This window comes from Phyllobates terribilis, unplaced genomic scaffold (assembly GCF_046119375.1).
Source record: "Phyllobates terribilis strain yellow unplaced genomic scaffold, ASM4611937v1 Scaffold_5__5_contigs__length_657084704, whole genome shotgun sequence".
Classification (NCBI taxonomy): domain Eukaryota; kingdom Metazoa; phylum Chordata; class Amphibia; order Anura; family Dendrobatidae; genus Phyllobates; species Phyllobates terribilis.
In genome coordinates, this window is record NW_027362765.1 from 74,759,143 (window position 1) to 74,781,134 (window position 21,992).

Here is a 21,992-nt window from a genome sequence, read left to right on the forward strand (position 1 = left end):
TATTTTTAATTTGCAACCTGATGGAGGTCAGTATAGATGGACTAATAGACCAAGTCCCACACACTGCTAGAAGCCCAAATATTTTTTCAGAGCTAGATGCAGAAAAAAATTATATTCAGTTTGCAACCTGATGGAGGTCAGTATAGATGGACTAATAGAATGATGCTATGCCCAAAAGATTTTACTTCACTAGGTGCAGTAAAAAAATTGGTATTCTATACACAGGTGGTATATCTTGCAACACAGATAGGCTACTCCACTGACTAACACACTCTGCAATAGGCCAAAAAGGATTAGCTTTGCTAGATTCAGCCAAATGCTGTGAAAAAAACTTGCACAGCACTGGCACAGACCTGCCTGGCAAAAACTGATAGGAACTGATGTAACCTAGTCCTGAAAAGGACTCCAATTACAATTAGTCTTTACTCCCACAATCTATCTATTTAAGAGCACAGACCTGCCTGATAAAAGTCGTAGGAAATGCTGTAACCTAGTCCTTAAAAGGACTGCAATCACAACTATTCCCTACTCCCAAGCTATCTGTATATTTGTGCGAAAATTGGCTTGAAATTAACAAGGTATAGCGCACACAGCAACAGCGGTGCCGTCTAACACGCAGCTGCAGCAGTGAGAAAATGGTGGCGACGGGGAAAATGGCTTGGTCTTATAGGGCAAGGACATGTGACATACACTGCCAATCACACATGCCCTTGCTTGTGTGAAAAAAAGCACTTCGCTCCGTGTGTGCGCTGCTGATAGGCTGACAGATTGCACCTCCCCACTGCAAATGCGGGAAAGAGAAAAAAAAATGGAGATCTTCATTGTTCCTGCAGAGATCCATCCCCTGCCCCTCCCCCCGCCCCGCTGTACACTCAAACTGCGTATTAACATTAATTTTCATCATTACTGAGAAAAAATCCAGTTATGATTTTGGTGCACGAACAGTTATCGAACATAACCTCGAACAGCCGAATTTTTCTCAAATTGTTCGTGCTCGCCGACCGGCTCGAACACCGCCCAAAACAGCTCGAATTTGAGATTGGCGAACAGTTCGAGTAGAACAACGCTCATCTCTAGTCATGATGCACTGTAAAGAGGGAGGGGGTTTGCTGCTGACACTGTTATAGTGGTAATATCCCCCAATTGTTAATATCCCCCATCCTGGTATCAGGGCATTACTGCCCTTACTGCCGGTCCCTGGGGTATAGCGTGCTGTCTTGGCGCCGGCGGCGTATACATCGGCGCAGTGAGCTTCTGCCTTGGAGCTCAAATGGCCGCTCCAAGGGAGTCCCTCCGCCTCTTTGTGAATCGCTGGAGTCGGCGAGTACGCGATGATGTCATCGCGTACCCGCCGGCCTTGAGTGCCAGGGTGCCAGTCCGGAAGTGGAGCTGCAGGGATCGTATGAGAGGTAAGTATGAAAACTTTATTTTTTTTAATACAATTCATTAAATGGTCTTTGGGGGGGGGGGAACATATGATGAATTGGGAGTGTGGAGTGGACAGAGCATTATCCATATGATGGACTAGGGAGTGAGCAGAGCATTATCTATATGAATAACTGGGACTGGGGATTGGGCAGAGCATTATCTATATGAATAACTGGGACGGGGGAGTGGGCAGAGCATTATCCATATGAATAACTGTGACTGGGGAGTGACATCTGTATTCAGATGCGTAATGTAGAAGTTGGGGAATGTGCTATAGATAACTATGTGTTATTTTATGCAGAAACGAGTCCAGGCTGGAAGAAGTGATGGCGGTCTGCGCTGGATGAAGGAGAAAAGCAAAGATGAAGGACTTCAACTAGTGACGTTACCGGTGAGTCCGTGTGTTATTTGTACACTGACACTATACACTATATACTATGTACAGAGCTCCTGTGTAAAATGGCACTGGTGATCACTGGATTACCTGTACACTGACACTATACACTGTATACTATGTACAGAGCTCCTGTGTATAATGGCACTGGTGATCACTGTATTACCTGTACACTGACACTATAAACAGAGCTCCTATTTATAATATCACTGATCACTGTATTATCTGTACAATGACACTATACATTGTATACTATGTACAGAGCTCCTGTGTATAATGCCACTTATGGTAATATTAGTATTGTGCTTTTTTTTATTATTAATGATCAGTATTGTAGTATTCGGTCACTATGTGGTGGAAATATGTGGTCTGGTAATGGTGTGGCAGTATTTATCGCTTGCATGTGGTATTATTTGGTCACTATGTGATGGTAATATGTAGTCTAGTCATGGTGTCTCAGTATATGTTCCTTGTATGTGGTGTTATTCAGTCACTATGTGGTGATAATATGTGGTCTGGTCATGATGTGGTATTATTCGTTTACTATGTGGTGGTAATTTGTGCTCTGGCTATGGTGTGACGGTATTTGTCTTTTGTATGTGATATTATTGGCCATTTTAAAAAATTGTGACACATTCCCTTAAAGAAAAATAAATAAAAATATACCTATATATTTTAAGAAATGTTTAATAGGTTAGAGTAGACTAGGGCCCGACCAGAAGAGTCTACCTTGTCGTGGTGGCGACTTATAAAATCTTTTGGCCAAAACAAAAGCTGCTGGCTATGTATGTGATATGGTTCGATGGGAACTGTTAATGTGTGATTGGCTGAGGACGTGGTGCAGAAGTGGATTTTTTCCAAGAGTGGGCAGTGTGACTGTGGAAGGTTTGAGGGATGGAGGTGGAGTCTCAAGGGGGCCCGAAAGTTTTTCCAGTGTGGGGCCCTGAAATTCCTGGTGGCAGCCCTGCCTGGCATATATGGCCCCCTCCTTCCTGTTATACAGTGAAGGAAATAATTATTTGATCCCTTACTGTTTTTGTAAGTTTGCCCACTGACAAAGACATGAACAGTCTATAATTTTAAGGGTAGGTTAATTTTAACATTGAGAGATAGAATATCCAAAAAAAATCAAGAAAATCACATTGTATAAATTAGATACATTTATTTGCATTTTGCAATGAGAAATAAGTATTTGATCCTTCTGGCAAACAACACTTAATACTTGGTGGCAAAACCCTTGTTGGCAAGCACAGCAGTCAGACGTTTTTTGTAGTTGATGATGAGGGTTGCGCTCATGTCAGGAGGAATTTTGGTCCACTCCTCTTTGCAGATCATCTCTAAATCATTCAGATCTTGAAGTTGTCGCTTGGCAACTCGGAGCTTCAACTCCCTCCATAAGTTTTCTATGGGATTAAGGTCTGGAGACTAGCTAGGCCACTCCATTACCTTAAAGTGCTTCTTTTTTAGCCACCCCTTTGTTGCCTTGGTTGTATGTTTTGGGTCATTGTCTTGCTGGAAGACCCAGCCACGACCCATTTTTAATGTCCTGGCGGAGGGAAGGAGGTTGTCACTCAGGATTTTACAGTACATGGCTCCATCCATTTTCCCATTGATGTGGTGAAGTAGTCCTGTGCCCTTAGCAGAGAAACACCCCCAAAACATAATGTTGCCACCTCCATGCTTGACAGTGGGGACGGTGTTCTTTGGGTCATAGGCAGCATTTCTCTTCAAGTTCAATTTTTGTCTCATTTGACCACAGTACCTTCTCCCAATAACTCACAAAATCATCTAGGTGTTCACTGGCAAACTTCAGACAGGCCTACACATGTGCCTTCTTGAGCAGGCGGACCTTGCGGGCACTGCAGGATTTTAAACCTTTAAAGGTGTAATGTGTTACCAATGGTTTTCTTGGTGACTGTGGTCCCAGCTGCATTGAGATCATTAACAAGTTCCCCCCCATGTAGTTTTAGGCTGATCGCTCACCTTCCTCATGATCAAGGATACCCCACGAGGTGAGATTTTGCATGGTGCCCCATATCGATATCGATTGACAGTCATTTTGTATTTCTTCCATTTTCTTACTATTGCACCAACAGTTGTCTCCTTCTCACCCAGCATCTAACTTATGGTTTTGTAGCCTAAATCCAGCTTTGTACAGGTCTATGATCTTGTCCCTGACATCTTTAGAAAGCTCTTTGGTCTTGCCCATATTGTAGAGGTTAGAGTCTGACTGATTAATTGAGTCTGTGGACAGAAGTCTTTTATACAGGCGACTATGTAAGACTGCTGACTTTAATGCAGGTAACGAGTTGATTTGGAGCATCTAACTGGTCTGTAGGAGCCAGAACTCATAATGGTTTGTAGGGGATCAAATACTTATTTCTCACTGCAAAATGCAAATAAATGTATCTAATTTATACAATGTGATTTTCTTGATTTTTTTGGGGGGATATTCTATTTCTCAATGTTAAAATTAACCTACCCCTAAAATTATAGACTGTTCATGTCTTTGTCAGTGGGCAAACTTACAAAAACAGCAAGGGATCAAATAATTATTTCTTTCACTGTACATGGCCCCCATCCCCATCCTGGTATGCATGGCACCCGAATCCCCCATCCTGGTATACATGGTACCCCTCATCCCCATCCTGGTATGCATGGCACCTCTCCATCCTGGTATGTATGGCACCCACTAATCCCCATCCTGGTATGCATGGCACCTCTCATCCCTCTTCCTAATATGCATGGCCCCCCTCATCCTGACATGCATGGCCCCCCTCATCCTGGCATGCATGGCATTCCTCATCCCTTTTCCTGGTATGCATGGCAACCCTCATCCCTTTGCATGGTATACATGGCACCCCTCATCCTGGTATGCATGGCCACCCTCATCCCTCTTCCTAGTATGCATGGCTCCCCTCATCCCTCTTCCTGACATGCATGGCCCCCCTCATCCCTCTTCCTGATATGCTTGGTCCCCCTCCATCCTGGTATGCATGGTCCCCCTCTTCCTGGTATGCATGGCCCCCCTCATCCCTTATCCTGGTATGCATGGCCCCTTCATCCTTCTTCCTGGTATGCATGGCCCCCTCATCCTTCTTCCTGGTATGCATGGACCCCCCTCATCCCTCTTCCTGGTATGCATGACCCCCTCATCCCTCTTCCTGGTATGCATGTGACTCGCCCCCTGGGCCGTGGGGCACTCGGATCCGGGCAATAGGGGAACGATGGGGGTAGTAGTGGCGACCCGGTTCCGTGGCTCAGGGTGGTCAGACCAGTGGCAGTCTTTTAGATGTTTTAGATAATGTCCGACTACGCCACCCATGGATTGCGGTTATTAGGAACCGCCGCTGCAGGGCAGACCGCTGGGGCTGATGGTGGATGCAGCTGAGGTGGTGTGACTCCCCACGGGAAGAGTGCGGCCCCAGGGCAGTGTAGTAGATGGTGGGAGTGATGGTAGTGAGAGTCTCAGTACTGATAGTGCTGGAGGCGCGAAGGAGCACACGGACAACAAGTTACAGTCCAGGGTCTTTACTCACAGTTCATTTGTTCCGGGTCACTTCTGTCAGCAGTGACCGCCCGAGCCGTGTTGCGTCCACCAGGTGAGGGGCTCGGTCAACTCCCAGGCAGTTCAGGAACATGGCACAGGACCCCCTTTAATCCTTTCTCTGGCCTGCCTCACCAGTGACCCACTTTTGTCCGGTCGCCGCGGACCTGCGCAGGTAAACGTGGGCCCCGTTCCCCGCTGTCCTTTATGGTGCCTTCCTAGCAGGTTTGATGAGGTGCTACACCAATAAATGGTCACAGCCTCCGGTCTTTGGCTGAGGGTTGTTTCTCCTCCACCAACTTGGGATCCGGTACCCTTAATCTGCCTGACCCTTCACCCTGGATTCTCGTGGGTTCTTAGGGTCCCTTCCACCTTCTTGTTCCTGAGCCCTTCTGTTTCTCTGTCTCTTCTTCTCCTTTTCTGTTCCTTTCTGTTCCTTTCTCTTGGAGCTGGGATGAGCCAAAATCTCAGCTCCCCTTCACCTCCTCCTCGGCCTCTCACTAGGCCCTTCTGGAGTAGAGCTCCTACAGAGCCTCTACCCCCTGTCTTCTCCTCTCTGGACAGAACGAACTTCTCTCTCTAGAGCTAAGATGGTGCACACCTTTTATACCTCCCTCTGACCATGAGCCCAGGTGACCAGCAACCAATGGGCTCCTACCTACGCTCAAGAACCAACCCCTACCTGCCCCTACAGCACTGGGTGTTCCACCCCCCTCCCCACTCCAGACAGGGACATAGTCGGTCGTGCCTGCACTTCTGTCTAGTGGGAGCACCGTTGAGCTGTCCCTCGGAAATGGGGTGTGTGTGCTGTATGCAGCTAACTGAGCCCTGGTCCATACTCCATCCTTACCCGGGAGTGGAATATCACACCTCTGGCAGAGGTGCAATACCCCTGTAGCGGCCGAACCCACGGGGCGCTACATTCCCCCCTGGTAAAGCACAGCACGTCCTCGGGCTGGAAAAGAGCAAAACAGTTGATTACAGGACATGCAAAAACTTTTTCAAACTTTTTACGTTTAGAAACGGACGACACAGTTCAGTTCCCTTTATGGGAAACACTTTTCTTTTCTTGTCACACTATTATAAAACGCTTACTAATACTTCTGGAACTCTTTTGACATATAAACACTATAGAAAACATTCACATTACTATCTAGCAGCATATACAAACTTTTCATATAAAACATTTGCAGGAAAACATTTTTACAACACATTCTTGGATCCTGGCGGCGGTGCAACTTGCGACCAGGTAAAGATGCAACAGTCCAGTAAACTCGTCTTGAGGTAGACGTTGCGGTTTTTGTATAAAACCAGTAGGGGGGGCTTTTGGAAGCGCAACTATATACAAGGGATTGACCGTTCCCAGTCCTCGGCCGGTGGGGATAGGGGAATGGCTGCTCACAGTCCTCAGCCTGGTAGGGGATGAGGGGCAACTTTCACACGGTCAACAGTTCCATAGCAGTAAACAGGTCTCTGTACCCTGACGGGTAACTATGTACACAGGTACGTGGCTACTTACTAGTAGCGGTGTCCTCCATATGCTCCTTCTTCCTCCTCATATGGTTCTTCAGACCCGTCCGGGTCCTCTTGGCTCTCCTCATAGCCGCGGTGTTGTAGCTCCTCCTCAGTGAGCCGATGAACATGTAGGGCGTATGGTCCTTTTGCGCCTACGTGGCGGGTGAAGGTGACCACATCACCAGGGTACAAGTCACGGCCACGGTGTCCCTCAGGTAGATGACTCTCAACGTCCCTGCGGGTCACAAAGACGTCGCCTGCGGTTTCTGGGCCCCTGATGAAACCCCAGCCGTTTTCCATGTGGAATTTGACTATGGTCCCGGTGATTCGGGGACCACAGGCTGCTCGGGGGTCTTGGCGGGCCTTACGTTTTTGTTCAGCACTCTGGGCCTGGAGCCGCTCCTCTCTGACGCGCCTCTCTCGTCGTTCCCGCTCAAAGGTCGCCAGTTTTTGATGACAGGCCTCCAGACGACGGACCGCGTCTGCCCGGGTCTCTTGAGCGAAACCCATCAAGTTCTCGCCGGCGGGGTCCCACTCAAATTGGACGTCCTCCAGTGGGGGTAGGGTGACCTCTACGGGTTCTGGAGCCGGTATCAGAGGCTCGCGCGGGGGCTGGATTTTCCATGGCTGACTGCTGGTCACTTCAGCCGGCCACTCCAGCGGCAGTCCATCCGGACCGGTATGATGTGCAATCAGGTCCACACCCAGCCGTGGTATAGTGGGGGGGACCTGATCTGGGAGCAGCGCCCGGGGGCACTCGGCCTTGCGACCAGGCCGGGGGTCTCTCGGCTGCGCTAGGTGGCAGTCCCGTCCGGGACAGGGGCGCAGACTTAGTAATGGCGCCCGGGTCATCCAGGCCTTGCGACCGGACCGATGACGCATCTCGCTTTACGGCGCCCGGGGTCAAGGGGCGTGGCGCCGGGCGGGGCGTGGCCGCGGCGCTCGCCGCTTGAGGCCTAGCTGGGAGCAGTGGCGGCGCGGCAACAGGTGCGGTGAGTGGGGCTTCGGGTGCTGCGACGGGAGGCTGGGGCAGGCTTGCGGTTGCTGGGCCTGGGGTGGTGACGTCCCCTTCACTTGCCTCAGTCCTCGTGGCTCCCTCCGCAGCGTCGCCTCCGGTCCTCTCTCCTCCTGCGCCGTCCTCAGAGGCAGGCAGACTCCGGGGTGCGGTTGAGGCTTGTCGCTGGTGGATTCCAGCCTGCCGGGCCAGTTCTTCTCTCCACTCGCTGAGCGCACCCCGCTGCGCTTGGACCATCCTCCTCTCCAGATCCTCCAGTGCAGCTCGCGCTCGGGTCTCGGGGGAGCTGCGCTAGGACTTCTGCTAGGCTGCAGAGCGGTTCGGCCTGCAGCAGGCTTCAGGCCAGGAGGCTGGTGCTTCTGAGGGCGTCCATCCCCGGGTGCGGTCTGTCTGGACTGATCCAGACCACCCCCTGCCCCGCAGTTTTCTTCTCTTTCCGCCCCCATGGGGGGTGGTCCTGGGGCATTCTGCTGACAATCACTCTCAGGGGCAGCCCCCCCATTTTGACGGACATTTCTACAGCCGTGCTCATGGTTGTTGGGGGCGGACTTCCTCTTTGGCGCCATTCTGGGACCCGGCCCACGATGGGAGGCGGCCCCCTGTGATCTTTTGGCGCGCACATTATGGCGCTCGTTCTTCTGGGGCGGGCGCCATATTTAGTCCAATGAAACAGTCTCTTTTCAGGCGCGCAGTACCTGTGGTTAGCGGGCACGAAATCCTGCCGACTACGCCAAAGCTGACTCGCCCCCTGGGTCGTGGGGCACTCAGATCCGGGCAATAGGGGAACGATGGGGGTAGTAGTGGCGACCCGGTTCCGTGGCTCAGGGTGGTCAGACCAGTGGCAGTCTTTTAGATGTTTTAGATAATGTCCGACTACGCCACCCGTGGATTGCGGTTATTAGGAACCGCCGCTGCAGGGCAGACCGCTGGGGCTGATGGTGGGTGCAGCTGAGGTGGTGTGACTCCCCACGGGAAGAGTGCGGCCCCAGGTCAGTGTAGTAGATGGTGGGAGTGATGGTAGTGAGAGTCTCAGTACTGATAGTGCTGGAGGTGCGAAGGAGCACACGGACAACAAGTTACAGTCCAGGGTCTTTACTCACAGTTCATTTGTTCCGGGTCACTTCTGTCAGCAGTGACCGCCCGAGCCGTGCTGCGTCCACCAGGTGAGGGGCTCGGTCAACTCCCAGGCAGTTCAGGAGCATGGCACAGGACCCCCTTTAATCCTTTCTCTGGCCTGCCTCACCAGTGAACCACTTTTGTCCGGTCGCCGCGGACCTGCGCAGGTAAACGTGGGCCCCGTTCCCCGCTGTCCTTTATGGTGCCTTCCTAGCAGGTTTGATGAGGTGCTGCACCAATAAATGGTCACAGCCTCCGGTCTTTGGCTGAGGGTTGTTTCTCCTCCACCAACTTGGGATCCGGTACCCTTAATCTGCCTGACTCTTCACCCTGGATTCTCGTGGGTTCTTAGGGTCCCTTCCACCTTCTTGTTCCTGAGCCCTTCTGTTTCTCCGTCTCTTCTTCTCCTTTTCTGTTCCTTTCTGTTCCTTTCTCTTGGAGCTGGGATGAGCCAAAATCTCAGCTCCCCTTCACCTCCTCCTCGGCCTCTCACTAGGCCCTTCTGGAGTAGAACTCCTACAGAGCCTCTACCCCCTGTCTTCTCCTCTCTGGACAGAACGAACTTCTCTCTCTAGAGCTAAGATGGTGCACACCTTTTATACCTCCCTCTGACCATGAGCCCAGGTGACCAGCAACCAATGGGCTCCTACCTACGCTCAGGAACCAACCCCTACAGCACTGGGTGTTCCACCCCACTCCCCACTCCAGACAGGGACATAGTCGGTCGTGCCTGCACTTCTGTCTAGTGGGAGCACCGTTGAGCTGTCCCTCGGAAATGGGGTGTGTGTGCTGTATGCAGCTAACTGAGCCCTGGTCCATACTCCATCCTTACCCGGGAGTGGAATATCACACCTCTGGCAGAGGTGCAATACCCCTGTAGCGGCCGAACCCACGGGGCGCTACACATGGCTCCCCTCATCCTAGTATGCATGGCACCCCAATCCCCATCCTAGTATGCATGGCCCCCCTCTTCTTGGTATGCATGCATGGCCCCCCTCATCCTGATATGCATGGCACCCCTCATCCCTCTTCCTTGTATGCATGGCAGCCCTCATCCCTCTTCCTGGTATGCATGGCCCCCCTCATCCCTCTTCCTGGTATGCATGGCCCCCCTCATCCCTCTTCCTGATATGCATGGCCCCCCTCACCCTCCTCCCTATATGCTTGGCCCCCCTCCATCCTGGTATGCATGGACCCCCTCTTCCTGGTATGCATGGTCCCCCTCATCCCTCTTTCTGGTATGCATGGCCCCCTCTCATCCCTCTTCCTGGTATGCATGGGCCCCCTCATTCCTCTTCCTGGTATGCATGGCCCCCCTCATCCTGGTATGCATGGACACCCTTCATCCCCATCATGCTGCACACCAAAAAATAAACGCTTCTACTCACCTTCCGCCCCTCTACTCCAGCGCTGCATCCTGCTCTGCTGCCAGCACTCATCTCACATTGTGAGCCGCGCATGAAGTCACTGCCATGCGCCCTCACAAGGTGAGATGAACTGCCAGAATAGTCACTACTCCCCACGCCGGGACTATGGACGTGATGAGTAGTGACTATCCACTCTCCTTAAAAGCGCACGCGCCCATGGGAGTGGAGAGTAGTGAATATTCATGCTCTTTAATATCGGGCACACGTGACCGCCGAGTCCAGCAGGAGCCACGCTGCGGCTACAGTGTGTGCGCTATTAAGGAAAATGAATATTCACTGCTCCCCACTCCCCATGGGCGTGGGGAGCAGTGAATATTCATTTTCTTAAGCAGCGGGCACACTGTAGGCTGCAGCAGGCAGCTACTGCCTCCTGTGCCCGCACCTCTGCCACTGCCGCTCCCCCCACACCGCCCACAGCGCATATATATTCAGACTATAAGATGCACACCCCACTTTCCTCCAAAATTTTGAAGGAAAAAAGTGTCTTACAGTCCGAAAAATACAGTATTTGTTGGAAATTTATTTTTTTCTGTTTTTATAAAACAATGTGATTAGCAGTGCTGAATGGGTGTGGTGGGGATGTGTACATAGGTGTGGTTAGGGGGTGCAGTTTAAAATTTTTATGCAGCGCACATAGTGCGCCGCAAACTTTATCCCTCTTTCCTCCTCAGAAATGTTGGGAGCTATGGTTCAGCATCAGCACCAGTATCAACACTAGATGACTCTGATTCGTTAAACTGTGCACACACAGACCTGTACAACTTCTCTCTACCTCCAATAACAACTGTCCTGAGCTGTATAATGGAGTATAAGCGTGGTGGCACCTGTCCTTTTATAACCCCAGGTGATGTAATGCGGCCAGCCAATCACAGTAATGCAGCTACCAATAAGGCCAGGGCCGGCGTCAGCACCCGGCGTACCCGGGCAAGTGCCGGGGCCCTGGAAAATCAGAGGGCAAGTGTCGGGGCCCTCCGCCCACTCACTGTCGGGGCCCTGGCCGCTTCCCCGGCACCTGTTCAGTGATGCAGGCGCTGCTTGATTGCCGGCACTCCCCCCAGACACGGCCGCGGGCTGTGCGGCTGTGTCTGCTAGTAATGACGCGGCAGGGTCGACGGCACTGCACCTTTAATTGTGCTTGTGCGTCGCCCCTGCCGCGTCATTACTAGCAGACAAAGCCGCACAGCGCGCGGCCATGTCTGGGGGGAGTGCCGGCAATCAAACACCGTTGGAGGTCCAGCACAGATGGGGGGGAGCGGCCCGGACCCGACCACAAGTGGGCCCCTCTGATGGTCCAGGGCCATGATGTCTGTGACACGCCGCTGGCCCTGCACTGCCCCATACCCGAGGAGCTGCTGGACAGGACACTGGACCGGGGACAGGTGAGTGAGGCTTCCCCAATCCCCATATTAAAAATATTTGTAATGGGTCTGTGTGAGTGCATGTATGTGAATGTCAGTGTGTATGACTGTGTATATATATTTGTCTGTTTTATATATGTCTTTAAGAATTTGTGTAAAAATGTGTGTATGTCTGTATGTGTACATATCTGTGTACCGTGTGTGCGTGCATATGTCTGTGTACCGTGTGTGTGTACATATCTGTGTACCATGTGTGCGTGCATATGTCTGTGTACCAAGTGTGCATGCGTGTGTCTGTGTACCGTGTGTGCGTGCATATGTCTGCGTACCATGTGTGCGTGCATGTGTCTGCGTACCATGTGTGCGTGCGTGTGTCTGCGTACCGTGTGTGCGTGCACGTATCTGCGTACCGTGTATGCGTGCACATGTCTGCATACCGTGTGTGCGTGCATATGTCTGCGTACCGTGTGTGCGCGCGCATGTCTGCGTACCGTGTGTGCGCGCGCATGTCTGCGTATGTGAAGGATGAGGGAACAGGCTGGGCCCTGTGTACTATATATATATTTCTCTGCCGTATCTGTGCATCATGAATCGTGGTATGTGTTAAAAGGGCCCACTGAGACTCTTTCGCCCGGGGCCCAGAAAAACCTGGAGCCGGCCCTGAATAAGGCTACGGCATTACAGTGACTGGCAGGCAATCCCCACGTTTATTGGATATGCAACAGGTGCCAAACATGCGAATGCGGGGATTCGAGTACAAGCCAATGCTCGTCGAGAGCCGAGCACCCAGATACTCGAGTGATATCAGAGTATCAAACACGTTCACTCATCCCTATTTACATTTCTGTTATTGTTCATTTAATGATTGGTAACAAGTTTACAAATGATTCATCCAACACCTTTCTGTTCCACAGGCGTTGTGAGACTCTACTGTACATCATTGGGACAATTGTCAAGGCAAATAATTGATTCTCTACTATTCTCATCCAGTGCTGAACATTCTCAAGTCCAATGGTATCTGCATCTTCAGGACATAGATCCCTGTTCCACCATTGTATGCAACTGGATCTTTTAGCTTGTTGCTCCATTATTCAGCCAGCATGTCTATGTTTTGTCGCTACAAGCGATATCATTGTGCCTTCTGGGTGAAGCGTCAGTCAGGAGGAGGGACACTAAAATGTATTGAGGACCACTTTTGTGGCTTCATACTGTATTGGTAGACACATTGGGCACATTATACTGTATTGAGGACACCAATGGTGACCTCATACTGAATTAGGGAATATACTTTAGGCATCATGCTGTATTGGGGCACTATGGCAGCCTCATCATGTATTGGGACAACTGTGGTGGTTTCAAAAGGCATTGAAGGTCACCATAATGTGTGTGAGGGGCACTATGAAGGACATCATACTGTGTGTGAGGGGCACTATGAAGGACATCGTACTGTGTGTGAGGGACACTATGAAGGACATCATACTGTGTGTGAGGGGCACTATGAAGGACATCATACTGTGTGTGAGGGGCACTATGAAGGACATCATACTGTGTATGAGGGGCACTATGAAGGACATCATACTGTGTGTGAGGGGCACTATGAAGGACATCATACTGTGTGTGAGGGGCACTATGAAGGACATCATACTGTGTGTGAGGGGCACTATGAAGGACATCATACTGTGTTTGAGGGGCACTATGAAGGACATCATACTGTGTGTGAGGGGCACTATGAAGGACATCATACTGTGTGTGAGGGGCACTATGAAGGACATCATACTTTGTTAGAGAACTGAGGGAACTTGATTGTGGAGGGAAAAGCACTATGAAGGCATCATAGTGTGGTGCATGTGGGGGTTAACATAGGGGTAAAATGTGTATATGGAATTGTGGGAACATTATACTATGTGAGGGGCATCATACTTCATGGAGAGCTTTTGTGTGCGCGTTTTTTTAACATTTTTATGCTGCTTTTTTTTGGCTCTGTTTGCTGTGTCTTGCTGTAAATAAAGCTGCTTTGTTTTGGAAAACTTTAGTGACATACTTAGGTGCGGATTATGTGCTTTTTTGAAACACACTAAAAACGCATGTGCAATTTTTACCTGCTAAATTTCCCTACCTAATGCAAGTCTATGGGGAAATTCCACACAGAAAACTCATAGAAATTGACTTGCTGCGGATTCAAAAAATGCAGTATAGCATTAAGAAAAAGCATAGTGGGCATGAGATTTCTGTAAATCCCATCCACTTTGCTAGAACTGTAAAACGCTGCGTTTTTGACACCGCAAAAACAGGTAGCGTCAAAAATGCACCAAAAGCTCATCGTGGGAACGTAACCTAAGGGGCATCACTATTTTTGTGAGCATAGCACAATACATTTCTCTCTTTCCGTCATTAAAAGTTGAGAATTATACTCTTCATGACCACACTAAATAATTGTTTCAAGTGATTTAAAGGAGTTTTTTTAATTCAGACTTTTCCGTTGACACCTCACAATTTCTTTGTACGCCCCTGGTCACATCTGTAAGTGACCCTTAATTGGATGAGACAAGTGGGGCATTGAATGGTTATCTTGGCAACTGTCCTGATCTTGTATAGCATCATCTCTACATGGTCAATGTCAAATAGGATGGGGGAAAGCATCAGAAAACCCTTTATACTGTAGCTATACAAATGTAAAATACATACTTTGTTCAAATATAGGTGCATTATTTTATACTTATTAGTTTTCAATAACAAATGGTCATTGGTAATTGTACACATTTTCTAATAATCATTTAGTGCACTAAATTGTTTTCTCTTTCTTTTCTAGACAAGTGACTTTCCTATAATATATGTTTCTCTAGTACATGTTGTCACTAAAACAATTTAAAAAATTAAATGGCTACTTCCTTGTGTGAGTTCTCTGATGTCTGATAAGGTGTGATTTCCGATGAAAACATTTCCCACAATTTGAACAAGAAAATGGCTTTTCCCCTGTGTGAGTTCTTTGATGTATAGAAAATTCTGATTTATCGCAAAAACCTTTCCCACATTCTGAACATGAAAATGGTTTCTGCACTGTGTGAATTCTCTGATGTATGACAAGTCTTGGTTTACTAACAAAATTTTTCCCACATTCTGAACAGAAAAATGGTTTCTCCCCTGTGTGAATCCTCTGATGTGTAACAAGAGTTGCTTTACGATTAAAACATTTCCCACATACTGAACATGAAAATGGTTTCTCCCCTGTGTGAATTCTCTGATGTGTAACAAGAGTTGCTCTCTGATTAAAACACTTCCCGCATTCTGAACAGACAAATGGCTTCTCTCCTATGCGACTTCTCTGATATATTCTAAGATTGGATTTCTCACTATAATCTTTTCCACATTCTGAAGAGGAAAATGGCTTCTCTCCTGAGTGAATTCTCTGATGTATTTCAAGGTTGGCTTTCACCCTATGACATTTCCCACATTCTGAACATGAAAATGGCTTCTCCCCTGTGTGAATTCTCAGGTGGGCAACAAGATTTGTTTTCCGTTGAAAACATTTCCCACATTCTGAACATGAAAATGGCTTAATACCTTTGTGAATTTTCAGGTGGGCAAAAAGACTTGCTTTCCAATTAAAACATTTCCCACATTCTGAGCATAAAAATGGCCTTTCAGCTGTATGCATTCTCTGATGTTTAACCAGATATGATTTTTCTGTAAAACATTTCCCACATTCTGAACATGAATATGGCTTCTCCCCTGTATGAATTCTCTGATGTTTAACCAGATATGATTTTTCTCTAAAACATTTCCCACATTCTGAACATGAATACGGCTTCTCCCCTGTGTGAATTCTCTGATGTGTAAGAAGGCTTGATTTACTACTGTAAAATTTTCCACATTCTGAACATGAAAATGATTTCTCCCCTATGTAAGTTATTTCATTTTCAACAGCCCTTCTTTGAATTTCGTTTTGCATATTTGTCTTCACAAAAGCAGAAGAGAGGACCTGTTCAAAAGGATCAGATGACAGATTATTTCTTAGATGAGCTTGAGGAGTATCTGCAAAAATGGTAGGTTCTTCACATGTATCAGATGTGTCACTACGATTATCAGCTGGAAAATCGGAGAATATCACATGTCCCTCTGAGCTCCTAGTACAGTCATCTGCCAAGAATAAAATTGATTTTATTATTTTTAAATAACACTGCATTTGAATTATATTAACCCCTTTACCCCCAAAGGCTGTTTGCACATTAAAAACCAGGCCAATTTTTACTATTCTGACCAGTGTCGCTTTAGGAGGTAATAACTCTGGAATGCTTCAATGCATCACACTGATTCTGCGAATGTTTTTTCATGACATATTGTACTTCATGATAGTGGTAAAATTTGATATGACTTGAGTTTATTTGTGAAAAAAATCGGAAATTTGGAAAAAAAATTAGAAAATTTCACAATTTTCAAACTTTGAATTTTCATGCCCTTAAAGCAGAGAGATATGTCACACAAAATAGTAAACGTCTACTTTACATCAGCACAATTTTGGAACCAACATTTTTTGTTGTTGTTAGGAATTAAAGGGTTAAAAGTTGACCAGCGATCTCTCATTTTTCCAACAAAATTATGAATCCATTATTTTAGGGACCACATCACATTTGAAGTGACTGAGGGGCTTTTCTGACAGAAAATTCCCAAAAGTGACACCATTCTAAAAACTGCACCCCTCAAGGTGCTCAAAACCACATTCAAGAAGTTTATTAACCCTTCAGGTGCTTAACAGAAATTTTTGGAATGTGGAAGAAAACAATGAATAACTTTTTTTTCACAAAAATTTAAGTTTAGACCCAATTTTTTTTTTATTTTTGCAAGAGTAACAGAAAAAAATGGACCCCAAAATTTGTTGTGCAATTTCTCCTGAGCACGCCGATACCCAATATGAGGGGGCATTGCAATGGGGAATGGATCACTCATTCTGACACTGCCAATTTCCCCTCCAGACAGCTCTACCTGTTGTCTTTTCATCAGGGCTCTGATCTCCTTCTGCAGAACTCGCTGCTGACTGGAACTGGCAGTCTCTGCGACCTGTTGCAACAAAACAATAATTTCTGCAAGACAATTTTCTATTACATTGGTGCCTAAGGTTATCATAGGATGACTTTCTCGGCGATCAATATCAACAATAATCATTCCTTGTGATGGCAATTCTACTTTGCCAACTTTTATGGTCACCTCTTTATACCCCACCTGAGGCAAGGGCTGACCATTCCTGGCATAGATACTAAGATGTTCATCTGAACGGTGAGTAATATCCGAATCAGTCCAGTATTGCTTATAAAGGATATATGGCATCGTGGTCACCTGGGACCCAGTGTCCAGCAACGCGTTCATTGGGATGCCATCAAGCACGACAGGTAGGACCGGTCGTCCTCCCACATACTTGTCTCGCCAGCTTTGTGGGCCTGGTTGTCTTACTCCTGGGGGTTGGTCCTCTGCCCCAGGGGTTGCTCGTTTAAATTACAGAATCTTGCGTAGTGCCCCGCCTTTTGACAGCAGCGGCAGATGGGTTGTCCGTCCTGATCGTAGCGATCGCTGTTCCTCCCTCTGGTCGGTGGAATTCTTCTCTGTCGTCGCCACGGGAAGTCATCTGGACTGGAAGCCAGCTGGATCTTTTCCTTGGGAGACACTTGCATGGCCTGCACAGTTTTGGTTAGTGTAGCCACACTTTTGGTCAGCTCCTGGACCTGAAGGCGCAGGTCTGCAGATGGATCATTATCTAGGGTCTGCGCGTCAGCCTCCACAGGTGCTGGGGAAAAGGACGCCACCTCCTGGTGGTATCTGATAGGGGGGCGCAGGAGGGATGCAGTGCCGCCTGGGGTTGCTTCTCGCAGCACCCGGATGGCTCTGTCTTTAAATTGCGCAAAGTCCAGATCAGGGTTGGCAGAGCCATACAGTAATGCGCAGCTGTGTCCTGTGAGCGCTGGACAGGAGCCCCTCAATAAACTGCTCAGTTAGCAATCTGTCCTCATCTCGCACACTGTCGGGGTCTACCTGTTTAATGGCCCGCAGCGCCTCATGCAGGTTGACAGCATAGTCCCGTACACTGTCCTGCACTCTTTGTTTGCACCCGTAAAACTTCATTTTAATTTCTGCTGCGGTGCGGGTGTCAAAGGTATCCTTCAATCGGGCCAGTATTTCTTTTACAGTGCCTTTGTCTCTGCCCGGCCAGGACTTCACCTCTCTCTGGGCTGCACCGATTAGCTGGCCTATGAGGATGCTGACTTTTTGCTCCTCAGACAGGGGGTACACTTTAAACAAACTGTGCAGTCTCTTCTCAAAGTTGTTCAGGGTGTGCGACTCCCCTGAGTACTGGGGCAACCACGCCGCCCCCGGTATGTACGGCATTGATAACGGCATTACAGTGGCGGCGGCCGCGCCTACGGCTGATTTCTTCCTCCCCGTTGGGCATCTTCCTCCCCCTTAGTGAACCTCAGCTAGGTCCTGGGCGTCTGCTGACATACCAGTATGCTGCTTTGCAGGCGGAGGGATCTCTTACCGGATCGGGCCTCTTGCTTTTCCTCGGCGGGTGGCAAACCACGTGATAACACCGTTTAGTAAAGTCTATGGCACACAGGACCCGGTTATACTGGGCTTCGTGAATCCTGTTCGTGACACCAAGTTGATGCGGTGCCGGGCCAGTCGTTGCTAGGGGAGATGTCACAGTGGTGGTGACCCGGTCCGTGACCCAGGGCAGTCAGTAAAAAGGGGATTTTATAGTTTTTATGTACAAAGTTCGTGACGCCACCTGTGGTATGCGGCTAAAGGGAGCCGCCGCTGCGGAGCAGGTCCTCTGGGGCTGATGTTAGTGCAGCAAAGCTGGTGTGGCTCTCCACAGGTAGAGCTTAGCTCCACGGTGGTGTAGATGTTATAGGTGATGCTGGGCATTGTAGTGCAGGGTTTGATGGCTCTGCAATAATCAGTCCACAACTTAATGGCGGTATCCTCTTATCTTTACTGGCAGTGATTAGGCAAACCGGGACTAGGGTACTGGCTAGAAGTGGAAGTCTGGGCAGCCTGGAAGCAAATAAGGAATCCACCTCACCAGGTGAAGTTGGAGGCCTTCCCTTTCCACTAATCTCTTTGGCCCTGCTGCTTGTAGCTGTGCTGTGGCCCTCGTCCCTGAGTGCAACATCTTTGTGCTCACTTGTATGGCAGGCAGCTCTGGCCTTGCTGATGCGTCGCTCCCACGTGGCAGTGCTGGGTACTGCTGTGCTGCTGAGCCTCCGGGCGTCTGATGGGGCCAGGAGACCTGCAGTCTCCTGCCCTCCGGTTTCTGCTGCTGGGCCTTCAGTGCCCCACAGCCTCGGACTCCCGTGTCCGGTTCCTCTGTGTTGGTTCCTTCTGGGGTGAACTGCCGCGCAGCTCCACTCCCCAGCTCCTCTCTCGTCGATGTCCTCACTTCAACTCCTCACACTAAGTCTAACTAACCCGCCCCCAGATCCCAGTTGCCAAGGGGAGGGACTCCCCTTGCTGGTCTGGAGCCAGGACAGTGTTGCATGCTTAGCAAAACCTAATTAGGGGACCCCTGCTTGCTTCCAGGCATGGCATCACCTTTTGTGAGGGAGGCAATGCCACTGTTGCAACCGGACCCCTGGGATGCCACACATACCTTTTAATGGCTAACTGAAAAGATGGTAACAAATTGCAAGCTTTCGAGACTACTTAGGCCTCTTCATCAGGCCTAGAATAACACAACATCTGAAGAATCACATATTTATACACAGCAGGGCACAAGAATAATGCAATAGATGAGACAAGTGATGTGAAGCAGAACTATGAGTATGGGAGGAGGGAGAAAGTTCTGGCCGTAAATATTGGAGCAGTACATAGATAAGGAGTGTGAAAGTTTTATTGTCCTGTGATTGAAGTCTGGTCCATGGCTGTGATGACCCCACAGGTCTGAGGAGCACATTCCTTAGTTTATGCAGAATGACATAAATCCATGCAATACATTCATTCCTGCACTGAGTGTCAAAGGTTGTCATGAGTTTGTATTCCCAAATTTTTCTGTCTCTCTGGGATTTGAAGTTACCTTTAAATACCAGTAAATTCATGTCCATGATGCTGTGATCAGGGATACAAAAAGGTTTTGCCACAGGTAGGTCTATTCTTTTTTCTTTTATTGTCGGCGATGAGAATTCATCCTTGTCCTAAGTTTTTGCCCTGTCTCCCCTACATACAGACCCCAAGCTGGACATTTGGTACATATAATTAAGTACACCACATTAGATGTGATGGAGCTTAAAGTACCTGGGAAACTTTATCTTGTCTGTGGTCATTATAAATGAACAGGTTATACACTTTTTCTGGTTGCAGGGAAAGGTTCCTGTAGCTGGTGGAGATGACAGGGAGCTTCTGACAATGATGCTTCTTAGATTTGGGGGCTGACTAAAACACAGAAGTGGGGGGGCTGGCAATATGGATTATAATTGGGCATCTTCTCGTAGTAAAGATTGTAGTTTCTGTGCAGCTCCCTTCAGCGCCTCCAGGTTTGGATTGTAGGTGACTGCTAGAGGCACCCGGTTGCATTCTTGTTTAGTTTTGTAATGTAGGAGATGATTCCTTGATATTCTGGTGGCTCTTGCAATCTTGTTTTCAATTGTTCTTGGATGGTAGCCCTGATTCAAAAAGATCTAATCCTTATAAACAGGGAGGAAATGGTTGAGGAGGTAAAGGTGGCTGGGACCCTAGGAGGCAGCGATCATGCTATTATAGAATTTTGGATAACTAGAGGAGGAAGACATGTGAAGACTCAAACTTCAAGGTTAGATTTTAGAAAGGCAGATTTTAAGAGACTCAGAAAGAGAATAGGAGGGATCCAATGGCTGGATGTCCTTAAGGACAAAAATGTCCAGGAAGGATGGGAAATTTTTAAAAATGAGATTCTCAAAGCACAATCGTTAACAATCCCGAAAAGTAGGAAGAATGGGAAGCATTTAAGGAAACCAGGATGGATGAACACAGAACTTAAACACATGCTAAAAAGAAAGAAAGAAATGTTTATTAAATGGAAAGAGGGAGGCATATCTAAAGAAGATTATAATGCAGTCTGCAGATCCTGTAGGGCACGTATCAGGTTAGCTAAAGCTGACAATGAATTAAGGCTTGCAAGAGATGTCAAAAGCAATAAAAAAGGATTTTGGGGGTATGTCAAAAGTAAAAGAAAAGTCAAAGATGCTATAGGATTTTTACAGGATGAAAATGGAGAAATGGTAAGAGAGGATGTTGAGAAGGCCGAACTTTTTAATTCCTATTTTGCATCTGTTTTCTCTCAGAAAGAAAATGTAACATCAACTGATCTTCACTGTCCTTTTAAAGGAATAGAGGAATCCAAGTTATCTGTAAACAGAAAGATTGTGAGGGAATATTTAGCTAACATAAATGAGTTCAAGTCTCCAGGTCCAGATGGATGAATTACACCCCAGAGTACTGAAGGAGATCGTAGAAGAAATTTTAGAACCACTCTCCATAATCTTTGAAAATTCTTGGAGAACAGGAGAAGTCCCAGAAGACTGGAGAAGAGCAAATGTTGTTCCTATCTTCAAAAAGGGGAAGAAGGTGAACCCAGGGAATTATAGGCCGGTAAGTCTGACTTCTATACCAGGAAAGATCTTTGAACAAATTATTAAACAACATGTATGTAAGTACATGGATAAGAATGAAGTGATTAACCAGAGTCAGCATGGGTTTGTAACTAACAAGTCATGTCAGACTAACTTAATTTCCTTCTATGACAGAATCACTGACTGGGTGGATCACGGAAATGCTGTAGATATAGTATATCTTGACTTCAGCAAAGCATTTGACAAAGTATCTCACACCATCCTTATTGAAAAAATGACCAAGTATGCAATGGACCAGGCAACTGTTAGGTGGATTCATAACTGGCTTAGTGATCGGATTCAAAGGGTGGTTGTAAATGGCTTCACATCCAGCTGGATGAATGTCTCAAGTGGGGTACCACAGGGCTCCGTCCTGGGACCTGTATTGTTCAACATCTTTATCAATGATTTAGATGAAGGAATTGAGGGTAAACTGATTAAATTTGCTGATGACACAAAGCTAGGAGGGATAGCTAATACTAGAGAAGAGAGAGAGAGGATTCAAAAAGACCTAAATAAACTGGAGCAGTGGGCAGCAACCAACAGAATGGTTTTTAACA

General features: G+C 47.9%; 1 protein-coding gene across 2 annotated transcripts in view; it reads right to left on the bottom strand.

Annotated features, from left to right (window-relative positions):
* Window positions 1-11,956: 11,956 nt before the first annotated feature.
* LOC141272055 (uncharacterized) overlaps window positions 11,957-21,992 on the bottom strand; it is a 64,381-nt gene continuing 54,345 nt past the window's right edge. Inside the window, exons 7-8 of one of the 2 annotated variants that reach the window (XM_073682350.1) lie at window positions 16,781-16,855; window positions 11,958-15,937 (exon numbers count right to left, since the gene is read on the bottom strand). In XM_073682350.1, the coding sequence (XP_073538451.1) occupies window positions 14,682-15,937; window positions 16,781-16,855 (1,331 nt within the window). In that variant the 3' untranslated portion in view covers window positions 11,958-14,681. Of the gene's footprint in view, window positions 15,938-16,780; window positions 16,856-21,992 lie in introns of both variants that reach the window. The other variant, XM_073682352.1, reaches the window with a different exon arrangement.